Genomic DNA, 26,686 nt, shown 5'->3' on the forward strand with positions numbered 1-26,686 from the left:
TAATTGGCTGTTTCTCAATTATGCAGGAAGTGAATACTTTTGTATGGCCTGTGGTGAACTTTAACAATATCCTCTCAAAGATTAGGACAATATAAACATTGTAGAGTTCTTAAAATATTAATCTGCAATCAGTCTCATTTCATAAGAAACAAAATTCATACTTACTACTAAAATTCTCAAAGCCCTCCCAAAATTTTCTCATTGGCAGATTTGGTAAGATAACTCCAGTTTTACAATTTACCAGATCATTTCTGATATCACCAAAATCTCTACAAAAACCATCGGGATGCCAGAGAGACATATCCAAACTTTCACTAACACTAGCAACAAGAATAGGCTAAAAAAATAAAAAATAATAAAATAAGTACTTGTATGTGTACTGTACAACAAATACTTGGTGAATAGTTCAATTTATGCAAAAAACTGTTTAGAGATTTAGAACATTTATTTTCTCAAAAGTGACGTCTTTAAAAGACAGCCTTATTTATATTAAAGTATCTGTTTATTATTATTCCTGATACCCCCAAGGAGTCCGAAGACTCATCGCAGGAGGACACCTACAACTGTCTCAACCACTACACCGAACCTCTACTTACTACGAATCATCTCCATCAATGCCATCTACTGCCCACCTCCGCAACTAGTATTTTTTGTCTGTAAATTGTATGTGTGTTCTGAAGGGCTGATTTGTCTGTATGCAGGATGAAAAACCCTGCTACCTCAGTATCAGATCGGCTAACTCAGCTTCGATTCTTTTATATGTTCTAATTGTTTATATTTATTTTCCTTATTAGGTTTATAATTTTCATTATTTCATCATTGGGCTGCAATTAATCTTTGTTTACACTTCTGTTTATTATACAGGCTTCACTACCAGTGTAATCAAAGTACTGTAAACACACACACACACACACACACACACACACACACACACACACACACACACACACACACACACACACACACACACACACACACACACACACACTAATACAGTGTTTATCACATATCCGACCACAGTGGAAAGGCAGTTAGCTGTTAGGATAATTGAAGAGTTGGATAAGTGAAGTACAATTACTTGGTGTTCTACTATAAGCTGGTTGACATACATAGGTCAGCTAATTGAAGGGTCATCATTTTAAATATCAGATTATTACCCAGTCTTAGCAAGTTCTGATAAGTCAGATATCATCATCATCAAATTCCTGACATGTGCCCTCAAGGGTGTGTACAGGGTATGATAGTACTACATGAAAAATTTACATCATAACTAACTTCCTATCTACAATTTTCCTCCAAATCAGTCTATTACTTGTCAAGATTCCAATATTATCAGATCTTATATTTCTATCATCTAAAGCAGCGCTTCCCAAACTGTGGGCCGCAGCCCCCTTGAGGGCTGTAGGTTTTGTTGAGGGGGGCCGTGAAATAATGAAAACAAATTTAAAATGTTTTAAGACTAAGTAGATTTTTTTATTTTAAAAGAAACGCATTTAACTTTTATTATTCATTATTTCTTTTTTTGTTAATTTTTATATTTTAATGCAAAAATTCACACAATGGTGTTGGTTCACAAACATTGCTTCCTGCGTATTTCGGCGCTTAATGAATATTAGTAAATATTGCTTATTCATATGTTTCATTTCAAAGCAGTGGTTAATTGTATTTACTTCGAATGCTCTCCAGGGAAGCTCCAAATCTTCCTGTCCCTTTCATCACGCAATGGTAATCAGGGACTGTTGATATTGACTTTATATACATATCAAAACTCGTTTTATATTATCACAGTCATCGGAGCTAGTTTTCTGTTACCAATAAAAGTTTCGCATATACTTCACACATGAAAAAAAGCTTAAACAAGTTCATGCCGGGAGATAGTAACTCGCTTGCAGTGGTAAACAACACCCCTCCCTAACAACCGCTATACTGCACAGGCAATAAAAACAAGTACTTTTATGCCAGTGAATAAGGTATGAGGAGTCTGTGTAATATATTTCTCAACAAATAGTGCAATTAGAGACAACTGGGATAAAAACACTAATTAATGAATCACATGTCCCCTCATACAGAAACTATGCTGTATAGACTGAAACAAAACCATATGTTGCATGGGCAAACACAGTATCTAATTAAAAACTATTGTTATTAATTAGATGTGTGTGAGTTCGATTTCCCAAGACAGCAATAAAATTCAACAGAACGTGTTAAAACTATGTAATATATATATATAACGAATGTTATGGCAGTTTCACATATGGAATTCGGTTGAAGAGAGTTAGCATTTCAACTCAATTGTCAGCTATGCTTTTATCTTTCGGTTGCGCGATCTTTTGTTAATACCGCACCAATCATATGCACGTTTTAATAACCTGCCTTTGATGTCTGTTTCGCGTTAGGCTTAATTACCTTAAAGGGAGAAAAAGTCACAAAAGAGAAAAATGTTCCTGGTCCGAGGATTCCCTTATTCAGGTAATATTCGCTAATTTCATGTTATCAGTCTGTGGTGTGCCAGTATCGGTAAGTGGTGATATTATGTGATCTATTCTATTTTAAAAAATTTTACCCTGAGATGGAGAAGTGGCTGATAAAATATAAAAAAAAAAAAAATTCCTGTGAACAATCAGAAGAAGCAGAAACAGATTCAAAAAACAGTATTTCATGTTTTACCAGAACAGCCCGCATCGTCTTCAGAACCAAACAGTAAGAGGCAAAAAATGTAATATATTTGATTTTTGCAATATTCGCTGTGTATGTTTTGTATTGAATATAAAAACAATAAATATTATAATAAATTATCTCTCTATCCCGATTTTTTTTCGAGGGGGGGGCCGTGAAATATTTTCATTTTTGCAAAGGGGGCCCTGACATCCAGAAATTTGGGAAGCACTGATCTAAGGCACTTATTACCGTATCAATCCACCTATATCTTGGTCTTCCTCTGGGTCCTTTTCCTGCCAACCTGGCAGAGAACACTTGTTTTGCTAATCTTTCATCGCCTATTCCGTTTAAGTGACCATACCACCTGAGATTAGCTCTGCTAACGCATTCCTGGATGTTGACAATGTCAAGTTCTTTCCTAATATCCCCGTTTTTAATATGATATTGCCATTCATGCCATCTGTTCCATATATTCCCCTAATCTTTCTCAGAAATCTCATATCTGCGGTTTCGAGTCTTTGGTTAAGTGTTTTACTTCTGATCCAGCTCTCAGATTCATAAGATAAAACTGGTTTGAACACTGTCTTGTATACAGCTAATTTAGTGTTCCGACTAATTTCTCTCTTATTCCATATGAATTTATTCAATTGACTTCTTACCATACCAGTTTTGTTGATTCTGTTATCTATTTCCATATTTAATTTACCATCTTCACTAAAAATTGTGCCTAAGTAGTTGAAATGTTTTACTTGTTATACAGGTTCCCCATTTAAAAAAAAAAATTAACATTTTCAACAATTCTACCTATTTTCATTGTCTTTGTCTTTTTAATGCTGACATTAACATTTCCAATTCTGATATCATGTTTAATACCACTTTTCTTCATAATCTGATCCATATAGATAAGAATAACAGAGGGGATAATGCACATCCTTGTCTCACATCAGATTTAATATTAAACTATCTTCTTGTACTTCCTTCAATTATAGCTGCTGACTTACAACTCAAATAAAGACTAAGTATTGCTTGATATAATGCCCCATTGGCACCATAAAACTGTAGCGTATTGAATAGCTTCTCTCTTCGCACCTTGTCATATGAATTTTCCAGATCGACATAACTAAAATACAGATCTTTGTTATATTCCCATGCTTTCTCAACAATTTGTTGTAAAGTGAAGATCTGATCCTGACAGCCTCTATTTGGCCTGCATCCAGCTTGTTCTTCACCAAGCTTTTCTTCCACAATTCTTCTCAACTGTTTCTCAAGTATACTTGCATAGATCTTGCCAGGAACACTCAGTAGGGAAATACCTCTGTAATTCTCACATTCAGTTTTATTTCCCTTTTTATATATGGGTAATATTAGAGCGCTACTCCAATCATCGGGAATTCGTCCCTATGTCCAGGCTTTCTGAACTTTTCAGTGCAGCCACTGCAAGACTTTTGTGCCACCATACTTCAGCATTTCTGGTCGAATATCATCCTCCTGCTGCCTTTCCACATTTCAAGCCTTTGATGGCTTTTTCTACTTCAAGTATGGATATGTATTCCTGACTGCATGCCTGTTGAGTGTTTTTTTACCACTGTGTCATCACTGCTTATTTCATTTATCAATTTTTCGAAGAAATTACTTCATACTTCAAGGATATCTTTTTCTCCCATTTTCATGTCACATTTATCATCTCTACCTCCTTTTACAGCACTCTTTCCTCCATTTCTAAGCTTCTTCAACAAACTCCAGAATATCTTACCACCTTCTTGATATTTATTTTCTATGTTCTTGCCAAAGTCATCAGCAAGCACAGCCAAATGAGGTCTCAGATCCAGAACCTTCAGAAAAGATAAGCAAGAAATCAGGGATGGCTGCTCTGTGTGCATTAAACAATTGCAGGTAGACAGATGAAGTGTGAGATTTTTGTAGTTGACAAAATGAGAGGTTGTAAGATGGAATTGCACACCTAGTATGGAGGAATGCTGTTATGATTTGATGCAGGTAAGGTTGTCTACATTTATGCCAATAACTTGTATTCGAAAAGGACATATGGCACTGATACTGAGCTTCCAAAGCAGGAAAAAAAAAGTCATGTAGGATGCTCTGTCTGCATGGTTAGCCGAGTGATTATGCGCTTCACAACCATATGCTGGGAAAGGAGTGTCCTGCTTTCAATTCCCATTGCTGACATGAGGAGCTTAGGATCTTTCTCAGACATAGAAAAGTTAGCCGGTCTTGGGTATGGATTGCAGGGTTTTTCTCCCCAGTTTATCTGGAATTTTTCCTCCTGCAAACAGGCCCCATGAACACATGCTTCTACAGACATAAAATACCTCCAGGAATAAGGAGTAACCAACCTATTCCGTAGGATCTTGGTTCCGAATGCCTACATGGTAAAATGTGTAGGTGTACGCGTGAGCGTAAATCAAGATCAGGATGCTTTGGAAGGGACGTAATTTTTAGGGCACAGTTAATAGACAACTGTTTCCGTCTGACAGAGTTAGTTCATTTTCTTCAAATAAAGACTGAGTCGGTGATGTGCGAAAGGCAATAGCTATGCACATACCTCGATGATGAATGGGATCCAACAGTTGCAGGCTTCTCTGCCTTGCAGAACCATTGACGTTAGATCCATAACCCAGTTTTGAACATAAGCTTGTTTGTCAGTTTGGTGTTTTAAGGTGCAAGGATGGCTGTGGTTAATGCAGAAGTAAATTATCATGGCAAATACAATTTTAAATTAAAAAAAACTATTAATAGTTGTCTATTAATTTTAAAAAATAGTAAAACAAGACTAACAGATATAGATAAAAATGCATGTAAATATATATATATTTCTAAAGAGAAACAAATATAAAGAAACAACAAAAATAGATATTTACATGCATTTTTATCTATATCTGTTAGTCTTGTTTTACTATTTTTTAAAATTAATAGACAACTATTAATAGACAACAAAAATTAATAGATAAAAATGCATGTAAATATATATATTTCTAAAGAGAAACAAATATAAAGAAACAACAAAAATAGATATTTACATGCATTTTTATCTATATCCGTTTGTCTTGTTGGTTTTACTATTTTTGTGTTTGATAATCTGCCAGTATTCAGTGTGATATAGGCAGATGGTGGATTCTTGAGAAATGAGTTGTTTAGCTTTGTTTCCATTGATACCAGCATGACTTGCAATCTAACAGAAGCATACATCTAAGTGTAGTTTTCATAATTGAAAGAGAAGAGGTTGGATTTTTTTTTTTTTTTTTTTTTTTGCCTTAGACGATAGAAATATAAGATCTGATAATGTTGGAGTCATGGCAAGTAACAGACTGATTTGGAGGAAAATTGTAGACAGGAAGTTAGTAATGATGTAAATTTTTCATGTAGTACTATCATATCCTGTACATCCTTGAGGGTACATGGCATGAATTTGATATTGATGAAGAGGTTGGATTTGAGAAAGCACTGGGTGTTTTTGTTGTTGTAACACTTTTTATTGCCTGAAGAGAATTTGTAAATCAGTACATATTATGCACTTTGATAATTATGCTATACGATATTTTTAGAGCAAGCCCTATTGCATACAGCTCAGCTGTAAAGTTGGTATATTACAGTGGTTTTTGTGTCGATATAATGCTGTCTGGAAAAATAGCAGAAGATCCCACCAGATAATCCGATTGTGAATTATCTGTGTATACATGCACAAAATCAGAGTATTCAAGTCGATGAACTTCAAAGAGCTGCTGGAATACAAGAGGAGGGATGGAAAATTTCAGTGGTCTGTTAAAAGAAAGCTAATTGCTGGTATGCATGACTGCCACCGTGGGATGTTTAGTGTCATTAGGGCTATGCTATGTTGTTGACTGCAATCTCTAGAGCAGGGGTGGCCACAACATGGCTCACAAGCAGCATGCGGCTCTTCATGCTCAACCAAAAAAAAAATAAGAGAGAGAGAAAAACAGGGTTAATAAAAATTACTGCAATAAAAAGTTTAATCTGAAACACATTAAATGAAGTTTACTTGGAACAATTATAATAATTTTGAAGTCAAAACACAATAATTTTAGTTACTTATTTACTAGTAGAAGCCTTCCTTGTATCCATTTTCTTAGTAAGCCACTTAAAATTAGGTGTGTAATTAGTTAAAACAGTTTTTATAAGTTCGTTCAAATGTTCATCATTTAAAACAGATCTATATTTAATAAATGTAAGGTCAAATATTCACAGGAGTACGTGGTCCCAAAATGGAGATCAGTTTTTGAAACAGACATTGCTTAAGTGTTGGATACTGTTGGCCCAGAACTTGCTTCCAAAACTCAATTAGAGAACATCCACTTTGCTTAGTCCATCATCCTCTTGAAGTTCCAAAAGCTCCACTTCTGCAGCTGTGACATCCATCACAATTGGATCTGAAATAGGACAACCGCGCTCAACGACGTTTGTGAGGAAAGGATTTTCCAAAAAAGCGAATGTTGGCTTAACTTCTCGAAGGTCGCAAAATTCTTCGGCCTGACCATTTAATTCGCTAACATAAGATACCATTTCTAATTCAACTCCCAGCGAATTTGTCTGTATTTTCTTCAGACAAACGAAGCGATTGAAAGTTTTATTTTTCAAGTCTCTACTGGAAAAGTTGCAGTTTGTTTTAGAAACTTAACATGGTCTGTGCAAGTTCGGTTATTAGTTTTTCTTTCCCTTGAAGTGAAACATTTAATATCTGTAGATGCTGGAAAACATCGGTGAGAAAAATGTCATGTCTAACAACCACTTGGGCGTCTTTGAGATGAGGGAAAAAATTTTCCTTCTCTCTCTTTAAAACCAGCCTCGGTGGTAACATCAGTTTCTTTATTAAAGATAGACATCAATTTACTCTAACCACACAGTTGTTCTTTCAAAGTTGAAAGTTCAGTTTGCATCACATCAGAGCCAAGAGGAAATTCTTTACTAAAATTACTGTGATGAGTGTCATAATGATGCTTGAAATTGCTGGCTTTGAATTGCGCAATGTTATTTGGCATATGGCACACACTGGTTTACTTGGTCATGTCACAAAAAGAAAACTGCTCTTCCCACTCTGCTCTAAAACTTTTTATTCCTCTTCATATTTACATTTTTTATGCGACATTTCTAAGCACTTGAAAAAGAGTTCAACGATCACAAGAACACTGTCAATGGACTCGCACAACAATATGAATTGACCGATAGATAGGCGCCTTCTGCATCCCTACCTCACCATGTGCACACTCACTCACTCCCATATTATCAAATCGGTCAAAGGTTGCAGCTCATCTAAGTCTTACCAGTATTTTGGCTCCAAAAGGAGGCATAGTTGGCCACCCCTGTTCTAGAGCTTGTAGGACAGCTTTTACTTGCAAACTAGAAGGTTTTATGGCAGCCTGTCGACTGTTCTAAAGATTCTCTCTCTCTCTTCATGGAACAAAAAATAGTTGTCCATGTGGGATGGTATGTCAGGGATTTTATTTTCATTGCGCATAACAGAAATAGCTGTTGAAATCGAAATGTCTTTTGTCTCGACCTATAGGTCAGGAATAGGCGATGTTCAAAATGCTCTAGTTGCAATCCTGATAGCTTAATGGAGAATAAGGTCTAGCCATCACAGCGTTGTTTCCCAATGCTATCTAAATCTAGTTTTTCTTCATATAACTCACTACAGTATCTTGTCCACCGCTGTACAATTTTATCTTTATTCATCAATACTTGGCCTTTTTCATCTTTAATTGTGGTCTGTTTTGGTTGCCACCTTCTATTAAAGGTTCTAATCATTTTGTACACCTCCCTAGTTTTATGCTCTCCATAGTGCTGTTTTATATTACTGCATTGAGCTTCTAACCATTTTGTCTTATCTATCCTGACTTTTTTTCACCTCATTACATTTTCTTCTATATTGCTCCTCTATTTGTTCTGATGTATCCCTTCTTATCTTCAACATTCTTTTCTCCTGTGCTAACTTCAGTGTTTCTTGTCTAATCCACTTCTTGATCTTCTCTTCTTTTGGTACTGTTTCTTGAACTGCATCTTCTATCGCCTTCATTACTTCTTTCACTCTCAGATTCGATTTTTTTGCTTTCTCCACAATTTTTAGTTTCTCCTCTAACACTGTTCTGTACCTTCTTCCTATTTCTGCTTCACTGATTTTTGCTATATCTATTCGTTTCTGATGATGGGGGTTTATATTTTCTTTTTAATTTCAACTTGATGTTTGCAATCACTAAACTATGACCTGAGTCTATATCCGTCCCTTGAAAAGTTCGACATTGCTGTACTGATGTTATCCATCTTTTAATCGTAATTATATTGATCATGTTCTTGGTTTTTCTCATTATTTGATCACCACGTACGTTTTCTACAGTCCTTTTGTTGGAATCTTGCGTTACAGATCATCATCTAGTGGTCCTCAGCAGCAGATTCTAACATATTTTCACTTCATTCATTTCCTTCTACAAAATCTTTTTGTAGAAGGAAATGAATTGGGAAAGCGTCATATTTTCCTATGACGCTTTCCCAACCACCATTATCTATTCTAACTTTGGTGTTCCAATCTCCTTCAAAAATTAGTATACATCTTGCTTTGGTATTGTTTCTATTGTCTCTGTCAGATCCTTGTAAAATAAGTCAATATCCTCAATCTGTGCTGTCAGATGTGGGTGCATATATATATATATATATATATATCTGGACTACTGATATATTAAATGGTTTTGCTTGAAATCTTGATACTATGATTCATTCACTGACACTGGTTTGTAGCTTAACAGTGCCTCTCTAGCTTTTTTGTTACGAAGAAAGAGAACTCCTGCTTCATGTCATGGTCTGACCATATGACCTTCGCATCCATTTATCTCTCCTGATGATGTCCATTGCATCACCGCCAGTCCTAGTATACCACACCAATATCTCTTCATTTCCTCGCTAAGTAGTTATAGCTTTCCTGACATCCAAAGTGCCCGTACATTCCATGTTCCTACTGATAGTACTTCTGTAAGTTTCAGTTTCCTTTCGGTATCCCACTTTTCTTTCTAACCCTGGTAGCTCGATTGGCATCGTAGATCTTCATCCGGTGTTCATGACATCTATTAATAGGTCTTGATGAAAGTTTATTCACTTGGTTTTACTATAAATTAAAGAGTTGGAAATCAAAAACAGATGGAAAGAATACTGTGAGGAAATGTACAGCAGAGTGGATAAAGAAATTGTGGAGTCCTCTCACCAGGAAATTTCCGATTTGGAACCTCCTCCACTTAGGCATGATGTTGAAAGAGCAGTTAGGCAGCTTAACAGCAATAAAGCCCCAGGTGCATATGAAATCCCAGCAGAGTTAATTAAGGCCACAGGGGATGGAGGAATAAGAGTGTTGCATAGATTGATTACAAGGATATGGGAGACAGGACCATGGCCTAGAGACTGGAAGAAGTCAGTTTTCATACCACTACATAAGAAAGGTGATACGAAGGCATGCAAGAATTATAGAACTATTAGTTTGATATCTCATGCAAACAAAAATTTATTGAAGATCATGCTAAATAGGATTGAGACTAAAGTTGAGGCAGAGATGCCCAAGGAACAAGCAGGCTTTAGGAAAGGTAAGGGCCCCAGAGATCAGATCATTGAAAAATTTAAAGAATTTAGACTCCCTCTGGTAATATGTTTCTTAGATTACTCTAAAGCTTTTGACTGTGTTAAGTATGTGAAGCTGTGGGAAGTAATGAAAAGAATGAAAAAAAGTTTTCCTCAACACACTATCAGGTTGATAGCCAACTTGTATAAGGAGCAAGAAGCCACGGTAAGAACAGGTGTTGGATTGACTGACTGGCTTCAAGTTGGAAAAGGAGTTAGGCAAGGATGTTTACTTTCTCCTCACTTGTTTAGTATATATGCGGAGTACATCATACGTGAAGCATTGGATGAGCTCAGGACAGAAATTAGGATAGGAGGTAGATTGATCAGTAATCTAAGGTATGCTGATGATACAGTACTCCTTTGTAATGACATGGAAGAACTAGGACTAATTCTTGACGAAGTTAACAAGATCAGTAATAACAGAGGACATCAACTCAAGCCTAGCAAGACAAATATTATGGTTCTCAAAAGATACAAACAGAGAAGCTCGTGAGAAACAAGTGTACCTTAATGGAGAAAGACTTGCTGCCTTCCTCAATTTTTTCTCCATTAATATCCATTTATTCATTATTAATGTGAAGAAAGGTTGAAGTAATGCAGAAGTCACATTTCAATATACAAGTAGTCAAAATGTGTCACACCTTATTACTAAAATACTCTGGATTAGAGATAGATGTTGAAAGTTTTTTTCACTTGGTTATACTATAAATTTACACTTGGATACAGGATTAAACCAAGAATATAATTTCTTGGCATCTTTAATTTATAAAAGGTCTTGAGGCAGGTCTTTGATCTTCTGTGCTGTTACATGTTCCATTATTTTTTTAAAAAGTAGATTTTCATATAGTGGGACCACTTTTGGTATGTCTGTAGGAGCAAGTCCATATTTCACTTTCGCATTTTCATAATTCATTCTAATGAGAAAGCCATACCATTTGGGAATGTTGTAATTGTGAGAAGTCATGATCTAAATTAGGATCCCTGTCGTCACTTTCTTTACAGTTCCTTGTTGCCATGAGAGGGTTTATCAGAGGTTGCTATTTTTGTGGTGTACTGTCTTTTCACCTCCTGATAAGTGATGTACCACTCCATTTTTATTTTTTTTTTATCTCCTTTTCATCATTTCACTTTTCGCATGCTTAGGAACACACTGGATGACCTCTCTCACAATTAGGGCATTTTAGTATTTTGCTCCATTTTTTTATTTTGGTTTAACCAATAAGAATACAATTTGGTCGGCTAAATCCCAAATTGCCAGCCGATCCCCGTTCGTTCAGTATCCAAGTAGATACCCAACAGGGTGCACCAAGAAGGTGAGGATTGGACATTAGGTCAGAAGCCCTGGTCGGTTCTCCGCATTCCTTTAAAGGCTATGTGGAGGTCTCCTCTCAGTTAAACAGCTTTGACCCTTAAGCACCCCTTAAAAAAATGACGGTACAACATGACAAAATTTCATGCCGGCTGGGACGTCGCCCGGTTAAACAAGGTCCCCGTTGTTTTCGCCAGGGAACCAGGGCAAACAGCGAAAAGTCAGCTACTGGAACAAATCTGAAAACAAACCCTAACTCAACATCACCGGAGTTAAAGATCAGTACTATCAACATAAGAAGCTTGAATGGCAAAGAAATGGAGCTAGCTGAGGAATTAGATAAGTACCAGATCAACATAATAGGGGTGACTGAAACAAAAAAGACAAAAACTGGTGAGATCTTTCTGAGCAATAAATACAAAATGTTATATTCAGGCAATGACAATCAAGGAAAAGAAGGAGTAGCCACAGTATTCAACACAAAATACGAGGCTAATCTTCTTGAAAGGCAGTCAGTCTCAAGTAGAGTAATGTGGGCAAATATGAGAATGGGGAACTGGACAATGAGACTTATTTGTGCCTATGGTCCCACAGAAGGTTCTACTAAGGTAGAAGTGGAGGAATTTTTTTGATGTAACTGACACAATGAAAAATGAAAAGTTGATCCTCGTTGGGGATCTATATAGCAGAGTAGGAAATGATTGTGAGACATACAAAAATATTTTGGGAAAATTTGGAGAAAAGAGCAAAGCTAATAATAATGGCAAGTATCTGTTGGATTTCTGCTCAGGACATGGAGTGGTTATTACTAACACCATATTCCAACATAAAAATGTGCACAAATTCACATGGAGATAAGAGGCTAGGAATAAGAAAAGTCTCATTGACTATGTTATTGTTGATAGTGATGTTTTCATTAAGCAATGAAGCAAGCAGTGATGACAGCACAGTGGTAAAAAATACTGACCAGGCATGCAGGCAGGAATACATATCCATACTTGAAGTAGAAAAAGCCATCAAATGCTTGAAATGTGGAAAGGCAGCTGGAGTAGATGATATTCGACCAGAAATGCTGAAGTATGGTGGTATAAGAGTCTTACAGTGGCTGCACTGCATAGTTCAGAAGGCCTGGACAGAGGGATGAATTCCAGATGATTGGAGTAGAGGTATAATAGTACCCATATACAAAAAAGGGAAATAAAACTGAATGTGAGAATTACAGATGTATTTCTCAACTGAATGTTCATGGTAAGATATATGCAAGTATACTTGAGAAACGTTTGAGAAGATTTGTGGAAAGGAAGCTTGGTGAAGAACAAGCTCGATTTAGACCAAATAGAGGCTCTCAGGATCAGATTTTCACTTTACGACAGATAGTTGAGAAATCATGGGAATATAACAAAGATCTGTATTTAAGTTCTGTTGATCTGGAAAAGACATATGACAAGGTGCCAAGAGAGAAGCTATTCGAAAAACACTACAGTTATATGGTGTCAATGGGGCATTATATCAAGCAATACTTAGTCTATATTTGAGTTGTAAGTCAGGCAATTAGAATTGAAGGAAGTACAAATATGGTGTCAGACAAGGATGTACTTTATCCCCCCCCCTCTGTTATTCATTACCTATATGGATCACATTATGAAGGAAATGGTATTAAACCACATTTCCTTCATCTACTTTCCATCATCCACATAAAGGAAAGAGCTGAGATTCACAAATCTGTGCTCTTTGCTTTATGTGGATGATGTTATACTTCTAAATAAATCCACTACAAGTCTGCAAGATTCCCTAAGTAAAGTGAATAGCTGTTGTAATAGATTTGGTATGAAGGTCAGCATTAAAAAGCCAAAGACAATGAAAATAAGCAGAAACATTGAAAATATCAATTGCATTGAGAATGGAGAACCTATAGAACAAGTAAAACATTTCAGGTACCTAGGCACGATTTTTAGTGAAGATGGTAAATTAAATATGGAAATAGACAAGAGAATCAACAAAGCTAGTATGGTAGGAAGTCAACTGAATAAATTTATATGGAATAAGAAAGAAATTAGTCAAAACTAAATTAGCTATATACATGACAGTATTCAAGCCAATTTTAACTTATAGATCTGAGAGCTGGCTCAGAAGTAAAACACTTGACCAAATAATAAAGTAACATGTAAAAACCACAGTGAAATCTTTAATTAGTAAAAAGACAGATATTTCATACTAAAAATAATAGTACATCTAAACCAAAGAGTAGAGACCGCAGATATGAGAGTCCTGAGAAAGATTAGAGGCGTGTACAGATGGCATCAATGGCAATATCATATTAAAAACGAGATTATTAGGAAAGAACTTGACATTGTCAGCATCCAGGAATGCGTTAGCAGAGCTAATCTCAGGTGGCATAGTCACTTAAACAGAATGGGAGAGGAAAGATTAGCAAAATAAGTGTTCTCTGCCAGGTTGGCAGGAAAAAGACCCAGAGGAAGACCAAGATATAGGTGGATCGACAAGTAAAAAGTGCCTTAGAAAATAGAAATATAAGATCCACTGTGACCTTTTATGCTGTTGTCTTTATTCAATTTTATGAATCTGAAGTTGTTCCAATAGTTGACTTTTCACTGTTAACCAAGAGACTCTCTAGTCAAGCATTACATTAATCCGATGTAACAAACTACTCAGCTAAGTCCCAAACTGTCAGCCCATCTTTATTCACTAACTAGTGGATAACAGTGTGTGTGAAAAAGTAAAGATTGGAGAATGGACCAGGACTGCATTTTTTGCAAACTATGTAAAGATCTCTAAGTTATCTAGCTGCCAGTTTTAATTTTAAGTGACCTAATTCCAAATACAGAACTATTGAAAGTCTGCATTTGGAAGTGTTACAAAAAATAAAAAATAAAAAATAAATAAAATAAATAATAATAAAATTAAAAAATAAATAATAAAAAATAATTTTCTAGAAAAAATACACATATCAATGGGACTTTTCATGTTATAGAAATGTGACTTACTGGGCTTCTAAAGAATACAAACATTTCTGCACAATTTTAAGTTTCAATAAAGGAGGTCTGCAATCATTATTCACACAATGACTGTCATACGTGTCCTTAAACTGAGTAATTGGTAAAGAACTTGTGAACATCTGTATCAACTTATTCTACCACACACTCAATATTCTCCTGTTGAACAATCCAGTTTTTCACACCTTTCCTAACAATACTTTTACACAACTTTCATCTGTCCTCTAGGACAGTGCTTCCCAAACTTCTGGATGTCAGGGCCCTTAGAAAAATTAAAATATTTCACAACCCCCCCTAAAAAAAAATCGTAATATATACATATTATTATAATATTTATTGTATTTATATTCAATACAAAACATACACAGCAAATACTACAAAAATCAAATGCAAATATTACATTTTTTAGCATCTTACATACCTATTTGACATGGCATATTATCTCATATTTTTATATAGATAGATATATGGTTATTGTACATTTGCAATACAAGCACATGAAACGTAAAATAATTAGTAATAAAGAAAGAATTAAAAACATAAAAGAAGTTTAATAACAATTTAATCTGATGGATGTGTTTCAATACTGCTACACCAATATCAGGTGAAATATTTGAAACTGCAATTCTTAGATTTTTGCTTTGAAATGAAACTTATATGAATAAGCATATATTTACTAATATTCATTAAGTGCCGAAATACACAGGAAACAAAATTTGTGAACCAACACTGTGTGATTTTTTCCATTAAAATATAAAAAATAACATAAAAGAAATAATAATAAAAATTAAATGTTTCTTTTAAAATAAAAAAATCTACTTAGTCTTAAAAGATTTTAAATTTGTTTTTCACCCCCCCCCCAAACAAAACCTATGGCCCCCCCAAGGGGCGGCCCACAATTTGGGAAGCGCTGCTCTAGGATCCTGTAATGTATCAGAAAAAATCTTTGAATACACACAACATGTTTTTCTTAGTAACTTATTTCTAACATATTACTACACCACAAATCTTCAATTTACCTTCACTGACCCATCAATTTGAGAGTTTGCCTCTGGATTCTCTCTAACATGGTTTCATTCCCAAGAAACCTAGGTGACTAAATCTGGGCAATGTTTTATCAAAACCTTATAAAGAGGAATAATATCTTATTTAATCCAACTTGTAGGTGTGTTCTTCAACATCCAAATGATCCTGTAATCTATATGTTCACACTTTGCAATATGTCCCCTGAACTTCAATTCTGTTCACCATCATCCTGAAATCTCTAGTCCCAATTTCTTTAGATCCAGTACCATTTAAGGTAATATATGTGGGCGGTCTGAAAAGTTCTCAGCCTAACAATGAAAAAACGAATTTATAATTTCAGAATTATTTTTATTTTTCAACATAATCTCCCTTAAGACTAATACATTTATTCCAGTGATGCTCCAGCACCATTATCGTGTCCCTGTAGCGGTTCTCAGTAAGATCTGCAAAATACTCCTCTACAGCTGCAATCACCTCTTGATTCGAAGAAAAATGCTCACCAGGGAGGAAGAGTTTTAGATTTGGGAAGAGATAGAAGTCAGAGGGAGCCAAATCTGGGGAACAGGGTGGATGTTCCAACAATTCATAGTGCCTTAATTTTTCCATTGCCAAAACACCTTTGTGGGCAGGTGCATTGTCTTGAAAGATAATTTTTTTCTTCTGCAAACCGGGTTTTGTCTTACAAATTTTTTCATCTAGTCTGGTTAAAAGATCGAAATAATATTCCTCAGTTCTTGTTTTACCCTTTTCAAGATAATTAATAAACAAAATGCCTTTAGAATCCCAAAAACACCGATGCCATGACCCTGTCTTCTTTCGTGCTAAACAACCGGCTTCTGTCCACTATTTTGACTGCTATTTGGATTCTGGTGAATGTCTTATTCATAGTAATAAATCGTTGCACTAAATGTTTTATTCTTGTTAAAAACGTTCCAAGCACTATTCAGAGATTTTCATGCGAGTGTGTTTTCAATCAGCGAGGCACCCATCTTGCACAAATCTTTTTCATTAGCAATTCTTCATGCAAAATATATCCTACACGTTCTTTTGAAATGCTTATAGTCTCAGCAATTTCACACACTTCGATTTGCCGGTCATCCAATACCATATTGTGCACTGATTAATGATTTCTGGTGTTGTTACACTTTTTGGACATCCTTCACGTGGATCATCTTCAAGGCTGGTTGGTACACAGCCGTGTTTAAACTTGGCAGCCCATTTCTTAATTGTCGAAAATGAAGAAGAAGAGTGCCCATAAACTTTTATGAACTTTGAATGAATCTCTTTTGGCGTTAAACTTTCTTTTACAAAGAATTTTATAACTGCACAATACTCAATTTTATCCATTTCAAGGGATACAGCACTTTGGCTTCTGCAGCTGTATAAAAAAAAACTACTTGATAGAATGACTTGCAATTTCACATGGATGCTTGACAGATGTACCAACGTAGAAAAAAAAAAAAATCTTCCGATAATGTTGCCATTTATGGTGAAGGCCAAGAACTTTTCAAGACCACCCACATACAGATTGTAATCTTTTCATCTTGAAGTATCTAACCTTATGCCATGCAATACCAAAATAGCAACAATCATCCTCTGCCCAAACTATCAGTCTAAATAAAATTTAAATAGTCATGCAAGATCTCTACATTAAAGATACAAAAAGGAGCATTGTTACTGGTGATTTCATCTATGAGAATACAGACTAGGTAAGAGAAAGAATACAAGAGACAGAAATGAGAGAATTTAAAGTTATTGCACCATCGAAAAAATTCAGATTCCTCTTTCTCGTTCACTCAAAGCAATTTCACCTCTGACCAGCTATTAACCTTGTAGAAATTAGAAATCCATCCAGTCATTGAGTACTGCTCCCATACCTGGAGAGATGCCCACAAATGTTTCAAACCAACTTGCTTACCAAGACTCATCTCTTCTCAACTCACTCCACAACCAATCTTGCACAGGTGTTTAGTATCGTATCTACTGCATGCATCAATTTCCTGATATGCACAACTGAAGGCGTGTTTGGGTTACTATGACAGAACTGCATGATAAAATTTACATTATTAATTTTCCATCAAAAATTTTCCTCCAAATCAATCTAAAACTTGTGAGTATTCCAATATTGTCATATGTAACATTTCGTGCTTCTAAGTGAATCAATTCACCTAGACTTGGTCTTTGTCCGAGTCTCTTTCTTGATATCCAACACCTGTTTTGCTAACCTAACAATGTCAAGTTTCTTTCTAATATCTTCATTTTTAATATAATTCTGCCACTGATACAATCAGTTCACTCCCCTAATTTTTCTCAGAACCTGCAAATACATGGTGTCTAGTCTTTGATCAAGTGCTTTTATTCTAACGCAATTCTTACATCAGTAACTTAAAACTGATATGAACAATGTATTGCATTACTGAAAATAAGAGCCAACAGGCTTCACTTCGGCAAAGTAAAATTATTCAAAATTAAGTGGATATTGAATATCCAGATTAGATTTCCTATCTTTGAGTTTCTCATTCAGCTAAGAAATAATGTGGTATTCAACATTCACTTAATTTTGAATGACTGTATTGTATATTGCTAGTTTGGTGTTATGGCTAATTTCTCTTTTTTCGCTAAATTCCATATACATTTATTCAGCTGGCTATCCAGCATACCAGCTTTGATTATTCTGTAATCTATTTCCAGATTTAACCTGCCATCTTCACTAAAAACTGTGCCTAAATAGCTGAAATGTTTTACTTGTTCTAGAGGATCTCCATTCAGAATGTAGCTGAAGTTTTTTCATGCTCCTGCCTATTTTCATAGTTTTGGTCTTTTTATTGCTGATTTTTGTGCCAAATTTGTAACACTGTTACTCAATTTAGTTAAGAAATCCTGGAGACTTGCACTAAATGTGTTCAGAAGTACGTCATCTGCATAAAGCAAAGACCTAAGTTTGACATCTTAAATTCTAATATCAAGTTTAATGACACTTTCTTTTATAATGTGATCCACATAGATGATCAATAAGAGTCCAGATAATGTGCATACTTGTCTTACACTTGATTTTATCAAAACATCAAATCTAGCTGCTGACTGACAACTTAAATATAGACTAGGTATTGCTCTGTATAATGTTCCATTTACTCCATATAAGCACAGTGTTTTGAAAAGCTTTTCTCTGGGCACCTTGTCCTATGCCTTTTCGAGATCTACAAAACTAAATTACAGATCCTTGTCATATTCCCACGATTTCTTAACTATTTGACTTAAAGTGAAAACCTGATCTTGACAACCTCTGTTTGGCCCGAAATCAGCTTGTTTTTCTCCAAGTCTTCTACAATCTTTCTCCAACTCTTTTCAAGTATGCTTGTACTTAGAGAAATTGCTCTGTAATTCTCACATTCTGCTTTACTCTCTCTTCTACTATGATAGCTCTATTCCAATCATCAGGAATCTTCTTATTATTCTCCTTGTGCCTTATCCCATTTATTTGGGGTTGGCCTTCTTATATGTGACCTTACACACGTGATCAACTGACTTGACACAGAAGCTGATATTGGTGGTGGTGGGGGGGGATTTTTGCCTGTGGAAGTGTGTGTTCATGGGACTGGTTTGCCTGTTCTGAAGGACGAAAAAACTGATTTTCCGGGAGAAAAACCATCCATCTCCATATGAGACCGGCTAACTCACTTTAGTCGAAAGAGACTAGATAAAGGTTCCTCGCATCATGGATAGAAATCGAACCCAGGTCTTTCCAACCAAAGAGTTGCATCTATATGGACAGAGCTACGGAGGCTGTTCCAATCATCAGGAATCTGACCTTTTGAATTATGCAGTGTAACAAGTGCAGAATGTTTATACTTCCATCCTGAAGCATTTCTGGTCGATTATTATCTACTCCAGGTGCCTTACCATATTTCAAGTTTTTGGCAGCTTTTTCTACCTCAAGTATCGATATACACACCTTTTTGAATTCCTCTTGAAAAACTTCTCGTACAATTCTGTCACTTCTTGGTTCTAAATTAATATCATCATCCATTTCCTGACATGTACCCTCAAGGGGTATACAAGATATTATAATAGTACTAAACGAAGAACTTATATCATTACTAACTTCCTATCAAAAATTTTCCTCCAAATCAATCTGTTATCTGTCAAGACTCCAACATTATCAGATCTTATATTTCTGTCTTCTAAGGTAGCACTTCCCAAACTGTGGGCCATGCCCCCTTGTGAGTTTTGTTGAAGGTGGGGGGGGGGGGCATGAAATAACGAAAACAAATTTAAAATCTTTTAAGACTAAGTAGATTTTTTCTTTTATCTTAAAAGAAACGTATTTAAATTTTGTTATTTCTTTGTTGTTATTTTATATATTTTAATGGAAAAAAAAATCACACATAGGTTCACAAATTTTGCTTCCTGCATATTTTGGCACTTAATGAATATTAGTAAATATATGCTTATTCATATAAGTTTCATTTCAAAGCAGAATTGCAGTTTCAAATATTTCACCTGATACTGGTGTAGCAGTATTGAAACACATCCATCACATTAAATTGTTATTAAACTTCTTTTATGTATTTAATTCTTTCTTTATTGCTAATTGTTTTACGTTTCATGTGCTTGTACTGTAAATGTACAATAACAATATATCTATCTACATAAAAATCTGAGATAATGTGCCATGTTAAATGTGTACATAAGGTGCTAAAAATGTAATATTTGAATTTGATTATTGCAATATTTGCTGTGTATGTTTTGTATTGAATATAAAATACAATAAATATTATAATATATGTCTATATTACGATTTTTTTTCCCGAGGGGGACCGTGAAATATTTTCATTTTTCCCGAAGTGGGCCCTGACATCCAGAAATTTTGGGAAACCCTGTTCTAAGACACTTTTTACTGTATCAATCCACATATAGCTTGGTCTTTCTCTGGGTCTTTTTTCCTGCCAACCTGACAGAGAGACTTGTTTTGCTAATTTTTCCTCTCCCATTCTGTTTAAATGACCATACCAACTGAGATTAGCTCTGCTAACACATTCCTGGATGCTGACAATGTCAAGTCTTTCATAATATCCTTGTTTCTAATATGATATTGCCATTGATGCCATCTGTTCATGCCCCTAATCTTTCTCAGGAGACTCTCATATATGCAGTCTCTAGCCTTTGGTCAAGTGTTTTACTTCTGACCCAGCTATCAGATCCATAAGTTAAAATGGGTTTGAACACTGTCTTGTATACAGCTAATTTAGTATTTTAACTAATTTCTCTCTTATTCCATATAAATTTATTCAGTTAACTTCCATCACCTTTGTTGATTCGGTTAACTATTTCCATATTTAATTAACCATCTGCACTAAAAACTGTTCCTAAGTATATGAAATGCTTTACTTGTTCTATAGGTTCTCCATTCAGAATGCAGTTGATATTTTCAATGTTTCTGCCTATTTTCATTGTCTTTGTCTTTTTAATGCTGACCTTCAGACCATATCCATTACAAGTTATTCAATTTAGTCAGGGAATCTTGCAGACTTGTAGCAGATTTATTTGGAAGTATAACATCATCCACATAAAGCAAAGAGCTGAGATTAACATATCCAATTTTAATATCAGGTTTAATACTGCTTTCCTTCATAATGTGATCCATATAGATAACGAATAACAGAGGGGTTAATGTACATCCTTGTCTGACACCAGAACAATATCTCTGTAGTACTCAGATTCAGTTTTATTTCCCTTTTTTGTATATGGATACTATGAGAGCACTACTCCAATCATCTGGAATTCATCCCTCTGAACTATGCAGTGCAGCAACTGCAACTTTCATACCTCCGTACTTGAGAATTTCTGATCGAATATCATCTACTCCAGCTGCCTTTCAGTATTTCATACTTTTGATGGCTTTTTCTACTTTATAGATATGTATTCCTCATCATTACATGCTATTGTTTTTTTTTTATTATCACTGTGCTATCATCACTGCTAGTTTCATTTAGCAATTTTTCAAAGTAATTACTCTATACTACAAAGATATCTTTTTCTCCGGTTTTCATGTCACCTTTGTCATATCTAATTCCTTTTACAGAACTCTTTCCTCCATTTCTGAGTTTTTCAACAGCCTCCAGAATATTTTGCCACCACCACCATCATCATCATCAAATTCCTGCTATGTACCCTCACAAGGGGCGTACAGGATATGATAGTGTGTGTTATGATCCATCGAGTCGTTTCTGACTCCTGGTGACTTCATGAACATACACTCTCCATTCCGATCTGTCCCTGACCATGTCTTTCAAAACCTCCAAGCATAATCCAGTTGCTTCTTTAAGTCCATCCACCTATCTAACTCTTGAATCTTCCTCTTCTCCTGCTTCCATCAACTCGAGCAAGCATCATCATCATCTTCAACAGACTGTCATTTGCTCGCATAATATGTACGAAGTATGACAATTTTTGCTTGATGATCATAGCTTCAAGGGAGCAATCTGGCTTTATTCTGTGTATCACTGATTTACTGGTTTGCTTTGCAGTCCATGGTATTCTTAGTAAGCATCTCCAAACCCAATTCAAATGCATCTATCTTTCTTCTTTCACTTTTTCTCAGGATCCAACTTTCACATCCATACAGCACCACAGGGAATACCATTGCTATCATGATTCAGATTTTTGTTGCGAGGCTAATATCTTTATCTATAAAGATCTTGCTTAAATTTGTCATTGCTTTTTTTCCGAGTAATAATCTTCTAACTTCTTCGGTACAATAATCAGCTTTATCAATTCGAGATCCTAGGAACACAAAATTGTTAACTGCTTCCATTTTCTCCCCATCTACTTCAAAATCATTAAGTTCAAATGTTGCCATAACTTTTGTGTTTTTGAGGTTAAGTTTAACACCATATTTAACACTTTCTTCTTTGACTTTCATAATAAGTTCCTTCAAATCTTCTTTGCATTCTGCTAGCAAGGTGGTATCGTCTGCATACCTCAAATTATTAATATTTTTTCCACCAATTTTAATTCCAACTGAAGACTCCTCCAGTCCCGCCATTCTTAAAATGTATTCGCTGTACAATTTAAACAGATATGGAGATAAAATACATCCTTGTCGCACCCCTTTACCTATTATGAAATACTCAGTTTCTCCAAGATCTGTTCAGACATTAGGAAATATCTAATCCACCTGTGTATCAATCCAATTGTATCTTGGACTTCCTCTGGGTCATTTTCGTGCCAACCTGGCAGAGAACAATTGTTTTGCTAATCTTTCCTCGCCCATTCTATTTAAGTGACCATACCACCTGAGATTGGCTCTACTAATGCTTTCCTGGATGCTGACAATGTCAAGTTATTTTTCTAATATCCTCGTTTTTAATATGATATTGCCATTGATGCCATCTGTTCACGCCTCTAATCTTTCTCAGGACTCTCACATCTGCGGTCTCTACTCTTTGGTTAAGATGTACTATTATTTTTAGTATGAAATATCTGTCTTTTTACTAATTAAAGATTTCACTGTGGTTTTTACATGTTACTTTATTATTTGGTCAAGTGTTTTACTTCTGACCCAGCTCTCAGATCTATAAGTTAAAACTGGTTTGAACACTGTCTTGTATACAGTTAATTTAGTGTTCCGACTAATTTCTCTCTTATTCCATATGAATTTATTCAATTGACTTCCTACCAGGGGTGCTTAAGGGTCAAAGCTGTATAACTGAGAGGAGACCTCCACATAGCCTTTAAAGGAATGCAGAGAACCGACCAGGGCTTCTGACCTAATGTCCAATCCTCACCTTCTCGTGGTGCACCCTGTTGGGTATCTACTTTGATACTGAAAGAACGAGGATGGGCTGGCAATTTGGGATTTAGCCGACCAAATTGTATTCTTATTGGTTAAACCAAAATAAAAAATGATGGTACAACATGACAAAATTTCACGCGGGTGGGAGCGTCGCCCGGTTAAACAAGGCCCCCGTTGTTTTCGCCAGGGAACCAGGGCGAACAGCGAAACGTCAGCTACTGGAACAAATCTCAAAACAAACCCCAACTCAACATCACCAGAGTTAAAGATCGGTACTATCAACGTAAGAAGCCTGAATGGCAAAGAAATGGAGCTAGCTGAGGAATTAGATAACCAGATCGACATAATAGGGGTGACTGAAACAAAAAAGACCAAAACTGGTGAGATCTTTCTGAGCAATAAATACAAAATGTTATATTCAGGCAATGACAATCAAGGAAAAGAAGGAGTAGCCATAGTATTCAACACAAAATACGAGGCTAATCTTCTTGAATGGCAGTCAGTCTCAAGTAGAGTAATGTGGGCAAATATGAGAATGGGGAACTGGACAATGAGACTTATTTGTGCCTATGGTCCCACAGAAGGTTCTACTAAGGTAGAAGTGGAGGAATTTTTTGAGGCTTTAGAAAAAGCAACTGACACAATGAAAAAGGAAAAGTTGGTGGTTGTTGGGGATCTAAATAGTAGAGTAGGAAATGATTGTGAGACATACAAAAATATTTTGGGAAAATTTGGAGAAAAGAGCAAAGCTAATAATAATGGCAAATATCTGTTGGATTTCTGCTCAGGACATGGACTAGTTATTACTAACACCATGTTCCAACATAAAAATGTGCACAAATTCATATGGAGAGAAGAGGCTAGGAATAAGAAAAGTCTCATTGACTATGTTATTGTTGATAGTGATGTTTTCTCCCTGGTGCAGGACACCAGAGTGTACAGAGGATTTGAAATTGGAAGTGATCACTATTTAGTCTTGAGCAGGATAAAATTGAATTTCATATTGAAAAGAATAATTCGTAAGAAAGTTTTAAAGCGAATAAAAGTTGAGCAGCTCTCAGATGTGAACTGTAGACTAAAATACAGAAATATTATTGAAAAGAAAATGAACGAGTTTGAGAATAGGAATCAAACCTTGGAGATTCAGTGGCAAACTCTGAAGGAAACATTGATTGATTCTGCCAGAGAGGCATGTGGTGAGGTTGTGTGCAAGGATAAAAAAATCAGAACTCCCTGGTGGACACAGGAAGTTAAAGAGGCAGTGAAGGAAAAGAAGAAAGCATATCAAAAGTTCCTGGCAAATAAGTCAGCTTTTACTCTTACAGAATACAGAGACAAATGTAAGAAAGCTAAACAGTGTGTAAAACTAGCTAAACAAAAGTCATGGGAGGACTTTGGCAAGAATATAGAAAATAAATATCAAGAAGGTGGCAAAATATTCTGGAGGTTGTTGAAGAAGCTTAGGAATGGAGGAAAGAGTGCTGTAAAAGGAATTAGAGATGATAAAGGTGAAATGAAAACAGGAGAAAAAGATATCCTTGAAGTATGGAGTAATTACTTTGAAAAACTGCTAAATGAAACAAGCAGTGATGACAGCACAGTGATAAAAAACACTGACCAGGCATGCAGTCAGGAATACATATCCATACTTGAAGTAGAAAAAGCCATCAAAGGCTTGAAATGTGGAAAGGCAGCAGGAGTAGATGATATTCGACCAGAAATGCTGAAGTATGGTGGTATAAGAGTCTTACAGTGGCTGCACTGCATAGTTCAGAAAGCCTGGACAGAGGGACGAATTCCCGATGATTGGAGTAGAGCTCTCATAGTACCCATATATAAAAAGGGAAATAAAACTGAATGTGAGAATTACAGAGGTATTTCCCTACTGAGTGTTCCTGGCAAGATCTATGCAAGTATACTTGAGAAACGGTTGAGAAGAATTGTGGAAGAAAAGCTTGGTGAAGAACAAGCTGGATTCAGGCCAAATAGAGGCTGTCAGGATCAGATCTTCACTTTACGACAAATAGTCGAGAAAGCATGGGAATATAACAAAGATCTGTATTTAAGTTTTGTCGATTTGGAAAAGGCATATGACAAGGTGCCAAGAGAGAAGCTATTCAATACGCTGCAGTTATATGGTGTCAATGGGGCATTATATCAAGCAATACGTAGTCTTTATTTGAGTTGTGAGTCAGCAGTTAGAATTGAAGGAAGTACAGGAAGATGGTTTAATGTTAAATCTGGTGTGAGACAAGGATGTACATTATCCCCTCTGTTATTCATTATCTATATGGATCACATTATGAAGGAATGTGGTATTAAACCTGATATCAAAATTGGAGATGTTAATGTCAGCTCTTTGCTTTATGCGGATGATGTTATACTTCTAAATAAATCCGCTACAAGTCTGCAAGATTCTCTGACTAAATTGAATAGCTGTTGTAATAGATATGGTATGAAGGTCAGCAATAAAAAGACAAAGACAATGAAAATAGGCAGAATCATTGAAAATGTCAACTGTGTTGTGAATGGAGAACCTGTGGAACAAGTAAAACATTTCAGCTACTTAGGCACAATTTTTACTGAAGATGGTAAACTAAATATAGAAATAGACAACAGAATCAGCAAAGCTGGTATCGTGGGAAGTCAATTGAATAAATTCATATGGAATAAGAAAGAAATTAGTCGGAACACTAAATTAGCTGTATACAAGACTGTGTTCAAACCAATTTTAACTTATGGATCTGAGAGCTGGGTCAGAAGTAAAACACTTGACCAAAGACTAGAGACCGCAGATATGAGAGTCCTGAGAAAGATTAGAGGCGTGAACAGATGGCATCAATGGCAATATCATATTAAAAATGAGGATATTAGGAAAGAACTTGACATTGTCAGCATCCAGGAATGCGTTAGCAGAGCTAATCTCAGATGGTATGGTCACTTAAATAGAATGGGAGAGGAAAGATTAACAAAACAAGTGTTCTCTGCCAGGTTGGCAGGAAAACGACCCAGAGGAAGACCAAGATATAGGTGGATTGATATGGTACAAAGTGCCTTAGACGATAGAAATATAAGATCTGATAATGTTGGAGTCTTGACAAGTAACAGACTGATTTGGAGGAAAATTGTAGATAGGAAGTTAGTAATGATGTAAATTTTTCATGTAGTACTATCATATCCTGTACACCCCTTGAGGGTACATGGCAGGAATTTGATGATGATGATGACTTCCTACCATACCATAACTTTGTT

At 35.7% G+C, this 26,686-nt stretch overlaps 1 protein-coding gene across 1 annotated transcript in view; it reads right to left on the reverse strand.

Annotated features, from left to right (window-relative positions):
• LOC150106785 (uncharacterized) overlaps positions 1 to 26,686 on the reverse strand; it is a 602,332-nt gene that overhangs the window by 72,824 nt on the left and 502,822 nt on the right. Inside the window, exon 19 of the mRNA XM_090393483.1 lies at positions 166 to 337. Within this exon, the coding sequence (XP_090249609.1) occupies positions 166 to 337 (172 nt within the window). The remainder of the gene's footprint in view (positions 1 to 165; positions 338 to 26,686) is intronic.

Source organism: Typopeltis vanoorti, chromosome 5 (genome assembly GCF_054136105.1).
Source record: "Typopeltis vanoorti isolate ZY-2024b chromosome 5, IOZ_Tvanoo_1.0, whole genome shotgun sequence".
In the NCBI taxonomy this organism is placed as follows: domain Eukaryota; kingdom Metazoa; phylum Arthropoda; class Arachnida; order Uropygi; family Thelyphonidae; genus Typopeltis; species Typopeltis vanoorti.